The following is a 13562-nucleotide window of genomic DNA, read 5'->3' on the forward strand; positions in this document are numbered from 1 at the left end:
TAGAATTTCTTACTTTATTCTCAGCATTGTTAAATGTTTCTGCATTGTATGGAAACAATTGTTGTAATTATCTGTTCATTGTGCAGCCTTAATTATTGTTTTAAACACTCCTTTGGGCACACTGCAAGTTCCTAACTTCTAAAGCCACGGTGAGGTTGACATTATATGTAAGACCCTGCCAAGAAGATACTCTTAAGCTGATTTACATTTTTTGACCAATTTAAGGACAATGCACATATATTGAAGTATCTTCAGGCAATTTTTTCTTGGTTGTGCCAATGACTTAACCTGGATATCACAGTGAAATAAAAGGATTAAATGGATGTAGTGTTCTAACCCAGGAAAGCAAATACTGTACAGAGAAGATGAGCTCCAAATTAACTTCACAACAATGTTTAATGGCAATGAGAGTACTAAATCAGATATTGAGAAGCATTAAAAGGTCATTACTGAGCTATAATTGAGAGTTAATCTTTCCTCTTTGTAATTCATTAATGCAACCTCACTTAGAATAGTTCAGGTTGTTATATACAAAAAGGATAAAGAATAGAGAAACAAGAATAATTTGAAGAGGTAAGGATGGAGTTATAGGAAACAGTAATGTAAACAGAACACATCTCAGTAGTAGTAAAGACTACACTGAGTGATTATGTGTTTTAAGGATTCTATAATGATTAGATAATGGAGGCCTGTTTGATGCAAAGCTAATGTATGGAAACATTGGCCCATATTTTGCATTTTTAAAGCTGGCAAAAATATCAGCATTGTGGAAATGGCTAAACAAAGAAATCTTAGTGTTTCTGTAATTGTTACAGTGCGTCTCCACAGACTGCACTGTTTTACACCTTTCTCTATTGGAACCGAAAATCAGTGAACTCTGAATATTGCAAGTATTCATATTAAAGTGCTCTGGAAACTGGTGCACTTTGAGGCACGGAAGAAAGAAGCTTTTAAGAGCATCCTGTGCCATAATTACTTCCAAGCAAATTCTTCGGTCCTTAAAATAGCATATTGTGGAATCCAGTATTCTCAAATAAATGTGCAAAATATTATGCTTATTAAGTTAAAATATTGCTAAAATGTTTCATCTTCTATCCTAACATATTGAATAATACCAATCTTTATTTTGTAGTCTGTAAGATATACATGTATAATATTAGCAAGCTTTATTTGGCGATATTTTCTCACCTCCTCGCTCAAAAGTTCCTCACTGGATTGCAAGTTCATAAGTGGCAGCAATGCTCTAATATTCATTTCAGTCTGTTGTGCATTGTTGTGCCCTGCTCCACTGGGTGAGAAGCTGACAGTGATGCAGGTGGATGCCTCCCTGGTGTCATGAATTATTATCTGACTGGCAGACCACAGTACGTGCGCTTGCAACATTGTGTGTCAGACAGAGTGGTCAGCAGCACTGGGGCTCCACAGGGGACTGTCCTGTCTCCCTTTCTCTTCACCATCTACACCTCGGACTTCAACTACTGCACAGAGTCTTGCCATCTTCAGAAGTTTTCTGATGACTCTGCCATAGTTGGATGCATCAGCAAGGGAGATGAGGTGGAGTACAGGGCTACGGTGGGAAACTTTGTCACATGGTGCAAGCAGAATCATCTGCAGCTTAATGTAAAAAAGACTAAGGAGCTGGTGGTGGACCTGAGGAGGGCTAAGGCACCGGTGACCCCTGTTTCCATCCAAGGGGTCAGTGTGGACATAGTGGAGGATTACAAATACCTGGGGATACGAATGGACAATAAACTGGACTGGTCAAAGAACACTGAGGCTGTCTACAAGAAGGGTCAGAGCTGTCTCTACTTCCTGAGGAGACTGAGGTCCTTTAACATCTGCCGGACGATGCTGAGGATGTTCTACGAGTTTGTGGTGGCCAGTGCTATCATGTTTGCTGTTGTGTGCTGGGGCAGCAGACACCAACAGGATCAACAAACTCATTCATAAGGCCAGTGATGTTGTGGGGGTGGAACTGGACTCTCTGACGGTGGTGTCTGAAAAGAGGATGCTGTCCAAGTTGCATGTCATCTTGGACAATGTCTCCCATCCACTCCATAATGTACTGATTAGGCACAGGAGTACATTCAGCCAGAGACTCATTCCACTGAGATGCAACACTGAGCGTCATAGGAAGTCATTCCTGCCTGTGGCCATCAAACTTTACAATTCCTCCTTCGGAGTGTCAGGCACCCCGAGCCAATAGGCTGGTCCTGGACTTATTTCCATTTGGCATAATTTACTTCTTATTATTTAATTATTTATGGTTTTATATTGCTATACTTCTACACTATTCTTGGTTGGTGCGACTGTAACGAAACCCAATTCCCTCGGGATCAATAAAGTATTTCTGTCTGTCTGTCTGTTAACTGCCTCTGTCCATTCAGGAGATCCGTGCGGTTTCAGCTTATTGATGGCAACACTGTAATTCTGATTCCCATTCCCGTTCTGGCATATCAGTCCATGGCATCCTCTTGTGCCAAGCTGAGGCTTTTTCTGGGTAGAGGAGCAACACCTTATATTCAATCTGGCTACCCTCCAACCTGATGGCATGAATATTGATTTCTCCTTCCAATAAACAAATTTGCCCCTCCCTCTTATGTATTTCCCATTATAACCTTTTATTTCTCACCTGACTAATACTTCCCCCTGGGTCCTCTCCTCTTTCCCTTTCCCCTGTGGTCCACCCTCCTCTCCTATCACATTCTTTCCTCTTCATCCCTTAACCCTTCTGACCCATCTGTCTTCACCTATCACTTTCCAGGTAGTCTCTTTCCCCTTTCCCCACCTTATTATTCTGGCATCTTCCCCTTCATTCTCAGTCCTGAAAGAGGGTCTCAGCCCGAAACATCAATTTCCATGGATGCTGCCTGACTTGCTGAGTTCCTTCAGCATTTTGTGTGTGTTGGCTTGGAATTCCAGAATCTGCAGACTTTCTCATGTTTGTGAAGAATGCTTGCTCACTTTGCTCTGTTTCCCAATTTCCCATTCTTGCTTTGAATACTAAGGGTGATTTTACCGTCCTAATCCCTTTTCTTTAGGGGCACCTTGAGAGTCAAAGTGACTTTTCTGAAAATTATTTGGTGACCGATTCTGTCACAGATGGGGCAGGAGAACCTTGATAGGGAGGGTGGATGGTTGGCTTGCAAGATGATGCCTTCCTTCCACTGTTAACTTTGAACATCTCCATGACATCTAAGAATGCATCAAAGATGCTCGATCCCATCATTTTGTACAGCCAATATGAAGAATTCCCATGAGTTGATGTCCACATGTTTGCAAATAAATCATTGAGAATGTGCTTGAATTGTTTCTTTGTTCATCTTAGAAGATTATAGGAACTTGGCAGGTCAGGCAGCATCTACAGAGAGAACTATGCAGTCGATGTTCCGGGCCAAGACCTTCCATCAGGACCAGAAAGGAAGAAGGCAGATGGCCTGAAACATCAGTTGTTTATTTCCCCTCCATAGATGCTGTTGAGTATTCTGATTTCCAATAGCTGCAGAAACTCGACAGTTTTGGAGTTTTGTATCAGTTTAGGAGTGCAGTATCAAACGTGATGTAACCTGCTCATTGAAATTGGTTGAAGTTAATTAAGGCTGCAGTGCTGAGCTGTTCTTTATCATACCCGACAAAGCTGGCGTGTTTTGTATAGACATCATTGGTGGTTCCTCTTTACTGCTTTAACCTGTCTGCTATAGAAAGTTCATTGTCTCAGAAGGGCAGAGATGGTAGCTGCTCCGTAGACATTGAGTCTTCAGTGTGCTGACTTGGAGATCCTGATCCTCAAACATTTTTCCTCAAATGGTTAAAGCCTATGCTGGCACGCTAAAGATAATAATGATTTTCATCACTGATGTGTGCCACTTTTGAGGGGAGTTCCCAAAATTGTAAAGTGGTCCACATTTTCCGGTGACTTATTGCCAGTGGGAGAGGGAGGTGGAGATGATTGCAGTGTTGTACAGCAGGGGAAGTTTGATAGAGGGCTTCTGTTTCTTGGAAGTTGACTGCCAGGCCTGTTCTCTCATCTTCTTCAGTCTACAAATTGCTCAGCCTCTGAATGTGCCCAGAGAAATCATCATCTGCAGCATAAATCTGAGGTTAAAGTGAACTTGGTTCTAGAGTGGACACAATGTAAATTGTCAAGTAAATTAGCTCCACCCTTGTGAGGAAGGTTGAGAAATGTGTTGGGGCAATGGCTCAGATTTACTGTCTTGACATTGATTTTTTAGGGATGTTGTGGGCTCTGCAACAAGATAATTACAATTGTGAACAAGAAGTTTACATACCTGTAGGAAGTTTATTATATTTGTTAGTTCACTCTAATATTACATCAACACCCCCCCCCCCAATCACATTTATAAACATATTGATTTTGAAATTCCTGCGGTCTTTTTGTTTATGTTCTTTTGGACAACTTTCTTAACCACTTTCGTTAGCCAGAGCTGGGTTATATTTCTTTGGAAGTGTATGTTGAATAGAATGTTTGCTTATTGGGAGTTACAAAATACAGATTTTTAATGTTTACATATCTACTACTTTACCTTGTAATCTAATTCGGCAATCTACCCTAGTCAGCTTCATCTTATACCTATATAATTGGCTTTATTTAATTTTAAGGTTCTAGTTTCTGGCTTTTATACATTGTTATCAACCTCTATTATACTGTCATCATTCTTTCCCAGAGGATCCTTCACCAAGAGATTACTAGCTGACATAAAACAGGATTTAAAATATCCTGCCTCCTTTGTTGACTTTATAATGTATTTTTCTATGATATCTTTTTCTCATTATTTTAAATCTCTGCCCCTTATTCCTTGAGCTATCCACTAATATAAACAGCTTCTCTACCCTATCTGAACTTGACATTATCTTGAACACCTCTGTCAAATAATCTGTCATATTATGCTCCAAGAATAACCCTAGATTCTCCAGTCAAACCTTGCAACTGAAATCTTGCAGGCCTTGAACAATTCAAATAAATCATTGTGTTTTCTTTTCTAGTTCTTTATCCCTGATTGTTATTTCTAAAAGATTCTCTGCAGTACTGAGATTAAATTTATCAGCTTGTAGTTGTTGGCATATTCTTAAATAGTTTTTGAACATGGGTGTCACATTGTTTAGTTTTCCAGAACCTCTCTGTACATATAAAGGAACAGCAGCTTTTGGAAATCCCTTCTGCAACGCCCACTCTCGGTTCCTTCAGCAACCTGGATGCATCTCTTCCAAGCCAGCATTCCTTATGCTTCCTCCTTACCAACTCACCTTCCATAGTATCTGCATAGATCACTTCCCTGATTCTTAATTAGGCTTGCCTCTCTTCATCTACCCACTTAATATTTGTATTAATTTACAATATAGCTGTGATTAAAGATAACTTTTTTGTCATTTTAATGCCTGATTGTTTGTATCCAAGATCCTTCCTCATAGAATGTCGAATATATAAACTATTTGATTTCCAATGTTGGTCACTAAGCAAACACATTTCCCTTATTTCAAATATAATCACAGTTAGTAATACTGTACCAGCCTTTTTAAATTTATGTTCAAATATTGAATCGAATTGCACTTGAGAGAGCAAAGTTTTACAGAAGTTACACACACAAAATGCTGGTGGAACGCAGCAGGCCAGGCAGCATCTATAGGGAGAAGCACAGTTGACATTTCAAGCCGGATCCTTCGTCAGGACTAACTGAAAGAAAAGATAGTAAAAGATTTGAAAGTGGGAGGGGGAGGGAGAGATCCAAAATGATAGGAGAAGACAGGAGGGGGAGGGATGAAGCCAAGAACTGGAAAGTTGATTGGCAAAAGGGATACAGAGCTGGAGAAGGGAGAGGATCATGGGATGGGAGGTCTAGGGAGAAAGGGGGTGGGGGGGAAGCACCAGAGGGAGATGGAGAACAGGCAAGGAGTGATTGTGAGAGGGGCAGAGAAAAAAAGAGAAAGAAAAGGGGAGGGATAATAAATAGATAGATAGATAGATAGATAGATAGATAGATAGATAGATAGATAGATAAAGTTAGAGAAATCAATGTTCATGCCATCAGGTTGGAGGCTACCCAGACCAAATATAAGGTGGTGTTCCTCCAACCTGAGTGTGGCTTCATCTTGACAGTAGAGAAGGTTCTTACAGAAGTTCTTGTCTCTTTGTTTGGAGACCAGTTTCATCTTAATAACTACTCTTTGTGCATCAGCTTTGATTGCATATTTGTGTTGCCAGGCTGTTCGACCACTTAAATAAATGAAAACCTATAATTTTTGTTTCACCTTTCATAACTTCAGAATGTACCATAGCACATTATACCCAATTACTTTTGTTTGTAGTGCAGGGCAATGGGAAGCGTTTTCCACGCAGAATGATTGTTGAGACAGAAATGTGATTGTGGCTAGTTATGAATATTGGCAGGGATGCCGGAAAATACCTCCTTTCTGTTTTGAATTATTGGCACAGGATTTTGTATGTGTACCCTAGAGAACCCAAGTAGTTTAATGTCTCATTTGTTCAGTTTACTTCTGAAATGTCGAGTTATGTGCTTGGGTTTCCAGAGATTGGAGGGTTAACAGTGATCCTAGACATAGACTATGCCAATGTCAAGCACATCTCATTCTAATTGAATTTCATACCCAAGTACATAAGACCATAAGACATAGGAGCAGAATTAGGCCACTCAGCCCATCAAGTCTGCTTCACCATTGCATCATGGCTGATCCCAGATCTTACTCAAACCCATACACACACCTTCTTGCCATATCCCTTGATGCCCTGATGAATCAGGAAACTATCAACTTCCACTTTAAATATGCCCACAGACTTCACCTCCGCCACATTCTGTGGCAGTGCATTCCACAGATTCACTACTCTCTAGCTAAGAAAATTCCTCCTTATTTCTGTTCTAAGAGGTCATCCCTCAATTTTGAAGCTGTGCCCTCTGGTTCTGGATACCCCCACCAAAGGTAATATCCTCTCCAGAACCACCTTATCTAGTCCTTTCAACACTCAGTAGGTTTCAGTGAGATCTCCTGCCTGAACCCCCCTCCCCCACCACATTCTTCTAAATTCCTGTAGGCCGAAAGCTGCCAAACATTCCTCATAATAAGAGACACAAAATGCTGGAGGAACTCAGTAGGCCAAGCAGCTTCTATGGAAAAGAGTACGATCAATATTTCAGGCCAAAACTCTTCGGCAGGACTGTTGACTGCACTCTTTTCCATGGATGATCCCTGGCCTGCTGAGTTCCTCCAGAATTTTGTGTGTGTTGCTTGATTTTCAGCATCTGTAGATTTTCTCTTGTTTGTGAAATGTTCCTCATATGTTTATGCTCATTGAAGTGATTCTTGAAAGATCATGACCAATGCATCCATTATTAGCAACCTCTCTCAGGACTCTGGGATGTAGCCCATCTGGTTCAGGTGACTTATCCACCTTAAGACCTTTGATTTACCGCTTACTTTTTTCCTTTGTAGTAACAATAGCATGGAGCTAGAGGCCTCAAATCTCAGCAGAAGTTGTGAAATTGAAGTCAATAGATATGGTTGGAATAAGAGGAAAAATTATCACAACATCTGGAGTACTGCTATAAAATTTAACTGCTTCACAAATGTACTTAATGGAGCCTGACTTTCTGTTTGGGCTTGCATTTAGGTCAGCTCTGAAGTGACCTAGCAAGCCACTCATTTGAAAAACAACGAGCAAGAGAAAAAAACATACACAAATACTGCAATTAATGCTCTCTCTGGGGTGCACATAGAAGATCTTGTGCTGTTAATTCAAAGAGGAGATTTCCCAGTATCCAGAACAATAACTATCTCTTTAAAAATCCTACAAAACAATTGATGTTGTTGAGTGCCATCAAGTTGTCGTTGACTCATGGCGACCCTAAGGATAGTGTATTTGTCCTTAGGGTTTTCGTGGCACAAAAATCAAAACAATTATCTATTACTCACATCATAATATGAAAAGTTGGTTCTGTACTGTCCTGCACTACAAAGAAAAGCAATTGCCTATGATGTTCTTTCACACATTCTGAAGTTCTAAAAGGGATTTTCATTTATTTTGATGGTCAAACAACTTCAGTGGAGAGAGAAAAAGGAGTTAATGTTTCAGATGGATGACCTTTCGTCAGATCATATCGGCATCTGACGAAAAGTCATTTGTCAGAAAGGTGAAGGTAAGTTGCATAACTCAGTGGCACCCATACACCTGCCCACAAATGCAAATATCTAATCAGCCGAACATGTGGCAGCAACTTGGTGCATAAAAGCATGCAGATGTGGTCAAAAGGTTCAGTTGTTCACACTAAACATCAGAATGGAAAAGAGATGTGATCTAAGTGACTTTGACCATGATTGTTGTCGCCGGACTAGGTGGTTTGAGTATCTCAGAAATTGCTGACCTCCTGGGATTTTCATGCACAACACTCCCTAGAGTTTTTAGAGAATGATGTGAAAAATGAAAAAAAGCATCAGTGAGCAGCAGTTCTGAGAGCAATAACATCATGTTCGTGAAAAAATCCAAAGGAAAATGGCCAAATTGGTTCAAGTTGACAGGAAGTCAAATAACCAAGCATTATAACAGTGGTGTGCAGCAAAGCATCTCTGAAAGTATAACACATCAAACCTTGAAGTGGATTGGCGACAGCAGTAGAAGGCCACACTGGGTTCCACTCCTGTATCAAATAAAGTGGGTGCTGAGTATATATTTGTTTGTGTAAGACCCATTCTACCTCTTGAGTTCCCCTGGGCTCCTGTTGATGGTAGAATATGCAACACTTCTTTCTAGTAAAGGTTTATGTGTTAAAGTAGATCAAGTCAAACAGCTTTAAAATGTAGAGAAGAATTGGATGCAGAGGTAGGAATGAAAAGGCACATGCAGAGTGCAGGAGATTAAATAAAAGAAGGAATAACAATGATTGGAAAAAAGTTGTGGTTAATCCTAATTGGACAAAAATTACCCCATCATCTAAATGGACTTTGCCAGGCTAGGCAGCAATTAAAATAGAATGCCAGAGAATTCATTGGGTAAAGTAACATCTGTAGAGGCAGGTGGTGTAAGTTAATGAAGAACTCTACAAAGCAGTCACCTAATTAGTCACCATGCAGACACGAGTTTCTGATAACTTATCACTTTCTGTCCTCAACCTCTGGCACTGTTCCAGTGAAACTAGTTTAAGCTTAAGGAATAGAATCTCCTCTTTTAAGCTTTGAACCCTACATCCTTCTGAACTTGTCCAATGGTTTCAGACAGTGATTCTATTCTTCCATCTACTGCTCATTGTAAACTATTGTTTAGTTCTGTCCCATGTTGCCTCGGACCATCACTCTTTTGTCAATTAATCTCTTCTGCCATTATTTACCCTTATTCCCAGCTCCTCTACCTCTGTTTGCATTTTAAATCTTATCTTATCACCAACTATTACCAGTTTAGTGATACCTCTGACTGGTAGCATTAGAAGTTCTCCTGTCCAAAGCTGCCACCTGAATGTTTAAAGTGTTTTTGTTTGATTTACATCATCTTCAAAATTCTGCTTTATCAAATTCAAGTTCAATTTATTGTCATTCATCCTTACACATGCATACTGCCAAATAAAAATGTTCCTTTGGGCCAAGGTACACAACATAGTGCATAAAGCTCAAATACATAACACATAAATAATATTACCACTAGGAAATTAATAAATAATAAGGTTAAAAAGTAAACGCTATAATGGTTCTGGTGCTTCATTTGTGATGAGAGCTGGGTGGTGTCAGGGGGTTCAGTGGTCTTACAGCCTGGGGAACGAAGCTGTTTTTTCTTAACAGTACTTGTTCTAATGCTATAATATTTTCAGTCTGATTGTAGGGGGTCAAAGAGGTTTCTGGATGGATTGACAGGATCATTGACAATGTCACATTTCCTACAATTTAACCAAATGTTGGTTTTCTCTTGCACAGGTTACAGAATACCTGAATGCCCAAGAAGCTGCCAAGTCTGCCAGGGTAGGTGCAGTATGGAGTAACATATATCGTCCCACCCGACCCTCCATCCATTCGGTGCTTCAGTTGTGCCATATTTGACTTTGAACTAATTTTTAGGTTGCATGTTTATCTGACCTTCAAAACATACAAGTTAATGGCAGAGAAGGAGAGCATTCATTCTGTCCTGTTCATGCTACCCAAAAATGGACTTCAGTTTAATCCCCACCCAGAACTTGGTCTGTAGTCTATGGAAGCTCTTTGGGAGAACACAAAGATGTATTTAAAATCTGTTGAGGGTTTCTGCCAGCACCACACTTTCAGACTAAGAGTTCCAGACATTGAGAGTTCTCATCATTCCCAACTCATTAATTTCAATTCATGTTCCTCATTACCATCTCACTGCTGATGGAAGTAGGTCATTCCTGTTTACACTGAACCAAAATAACATCAAACACATACATCTTCGCTACAGCTTTTTTGAAACCATCGGTAAGCCAATAAACGGTACCTGCAGGAAACTTGAGTTATTTTTATCCCTCTTTGAAACTCATAATGTCTTTTTGACCTCTTCACTATTTAAGATGTTGGAAAATATTTGTAGCTTGGGTTGAGGATGCTGTTGTTTGAGTGGCTCGTCGAGCTGCTTTGTTAGCTTGCAAACGTTTCATTACCCAGCTAGGCGACATCATCAGGGCAACTTCAGATGAAATGTTGGTGATCTCCATTGTTCGTTGTTTATGTGTCCTGTGATTAGTCTGCTTGTTTGTGTGTGTGTTGCACCAATCACAGATTACATAATCGGTAACCAATAGAAATGGCACATACACACACAAACAGACTAATCACAGGACACAAAAAAGACAAACAATGGCAATCACCAACATTTCATTTAGAGTTGCACTGATGACGTTGCCTAGCTGGGTAATTTTCTATTTACTTTTCATTCAAATCAGCTTCTTCGTCCTTCCTGAGTTCACATAAACTGCCAGTTACAATTAGTAACAGCCCCATGTGTCACATTTACAATGGAAAAAATGCAGCCCTTTATGATTACAATTTCCACACCAAACACCCCGCCTCATCATTCCCTTTTTCCCTCTCCCACTCTGACCCTAAACTTTCCCTCCTCTCTGTACAACTCCCTGCAACCCCCTATCCTATCCCACCCCCTTTCCCATCCCACCCCCTTTCCCTCCTCTCCCCTTCCCCTCCCTTCTCCTTCCCCTCTCCCCTCTCCCCTTCCCCTCTCCCTCTCCCCCTCCCCTCCGCATCCCTGCCCCCTACCCTCTCCCTTCCCCTCCCCCACTCCCTCCTCTCCTGCCAACCCTTTCTCCCCTTCTTCACATCTGCTTCCTATCTTCTTCTCTCCTCCCTCCACTTCTCTCCCATGGCCCCCTTCTTTTCTCTCTCCCTACATTACTACTCATGCTCCCATCTCTTCCTCTCCCATCTCCCCATTCCCTCTCACTCTCCCCACTCCCACTCCTCCTCTCCTCCCTTCCCCCTCTCCTGTTCCCCCCACCCCTTCCTCCTGTCAGTCCATCCCATCCTCCTGTCCCCCACCCATCTCACCCCAACCCCACTCCCCCTCTTTGACCTCTCCTCCACCTCTACCCTCCCCATCTTCCCCCATCCTTCCCCCTTCTACCTCTACCTTCACCCATCTTCCCCCACCCCCCCTTCCACCTCTCTCTCCTCCTCCCCTCATCTCCCCATCGCCCTCCCCCTCTCCCACTATCCTACTCTCCCCCTCCCCACCTCCCCTCTCCCTGCCTCCCCCTCTTCCCCTTACCCATCTCCCCCACCCCTCCCCCTTCCACCTCTCCTCCACCTCTTTCTCTCTCCCTCCCTCACCCCTCCCATCTCCCCTCACTCTCCAGCCTCCTTTCTCTCTCCCTCCCCCTCTTTCATTGCCTCCTGTATGTGCCCTCTCTCCTTTCAACATCATGTTTTTCCTGTTTGCTTCTCCTAGTAGTCACTGCTCCTTCTAGCAATGTGCATAGTGCGTCATTGTTGAACACTTCCCCTGTTTTGCCTGTCTATATTTATTACTTCACTGATAACCTCTTCTCTTTACAGCTGAACCTCTGGCGTTATGGCGACTTTCGAGCTGATGATGCTGATGAATTTGGTTACAGACGCTGAAGAATCCACATGTGAAAAAGACAACATCCTGATATCCCCTCTGCCTTTTCTCTGTCATACTGTTTCCCAATCCCCAACTGATTCAGTAAAAGAGAGACTTGCTACTTTCCATTTCCTCCTCTGAGGTGTTCGGAATCTTATCGAACTTGTCCCCTACAACTTCAAGTGAACAGTTGGCAGTGTTAGGGGAGATACTGATCATGATTGGATGCTGACCTTAGTCTGTGAAATTAACTGGAAACATATTCCCTGCTTTGTCCTGAAATTCATTCTTTCTCCTTTAAATTCTTTATGAATTACAGAATAGACCTTTCATTTGGTGATTTATTTTCATTACTGTTCTTTCTTTGAAAATTCTAAACTTTGATAAAACATTGGAAGCTAAATCAATCCCTAATAAAATCCAGTTACACAGCTTGGTTGCCGACAACTGTATGTGGCAGCCCAATGTTTGGCAGGTAATTCAGGGAAAAACTCAAGCAAATATTCCAGGTTGGGATAGATTGAGTCTTGAAGCGGAGCTGCCCGTGTAACTTGTTGTTTTTTTCTAATTTGCGAACCCTACATACTGCATTTTTTTTCATGTTTTTTCAAAAATTATTTGTTATGTTCAACAAAGGGGAATTACTTTATGTAACTTTATGTTGAGCCTGTTTACAATAGCAGACTTAGGATTTTGTTGCATATCGAGCTCCCCTCATCCCACCCCAAAAATTAATTAGCCTTGGAACTGAATGGGAAGTGGAAGCACCTGAGTTAATCTTATTCATGTCTTAAAATATTAGCCAAACTGCAACATGTTAGAATCCTGTGTCTGCTCAAGCTTGGACCATATATAAATCTGATACATGGTGCCGACAAGAGTCCTATCTGAGGTACTTGCCCTGTCTGCTTAGCAATCAGTCGCTTATTTTGAGCAGAACATGTGGGCACAAATAGCTGATGCAGTGTAATGTACATTAGGATGCTGTGTTCCTCTTTCTCTTTGATTTTTGTTTTGCTTGTGACATGATTGCAAGTAATTATCATTTGTAACTCTTAGCTAGGTTTATGATTCTTCCTCCCTGCGCTTTGTCCCTTAACCTGATGTTGTCTCTTGTCATTATATTTAATGCTTAAAGTCTCAATAAAAATAGCATTGGCAACATGGAATATCCTTAATGCCATGATTTCTTCATTATTGTTAGTGCAAAATTGATGCAGTTAAATGCTGAGGATGATGTAGCAGGGAGCTTGCCCAGTACCCCCGTTGCCAACAACAGATCAACGGAACAGGCTGTCCAATATGGAGTGACCTGACCAGATGGACACCCTGTACAGGCCACTTGGGCATATGTCACCCAACTGGCGTGGTTTAAGCATGGCCACCTGAGCTCCCCCCGTTCTACAAATGCATCACACAAAAGGATCTGAGGTTTGTTATATGCGAAGCAATGGATGCAGGACTTCATCCCTGCTAGGTG

General features: G+C 41.4%; 1 protein-coding gene across 1 annotated transcript in view; it reads left to right on the forward strand.

The window, feature by feature from the left end:
* snd1 (staphylococcal nuclease and tudor domain containing 1) overlaps positions 1–13251 on the forward strand; it is a 1008210-nt gene extending 994959 nt beyond the window's left edge. Inside the window, exons 23-24 of the mRNA XM_073066877.1 lie at positions 9931–9975; positions 12034–13251. Coding sequence (XP_072922978.1) covers positions 9931–9975; positions 12034–12099 — 111 coding nt within the window. The 3' untranslated portion in view covers positions 12100–13251. The remainder of the gene's footprint in view (positions 1–9930; positions 9976–12033) is intronic.
* The last annotated feature ends 311 nt before the right edge of the window (positions 13252–13562 follow it).

Source organism: Hemitrygon akajei, chromosome 14, assembly GCF_048418815.1.
Source record: "Hemitrygon akajei chromosome 14, sHemAka1.3, whole genome shotgun sequence".
NCBI lineage: Eukaryota > Metazoa > Chordata > Chondrichthyes > Myliobatiformes > Dasyatidae > Hemitrygon > Hemitrygon akajei.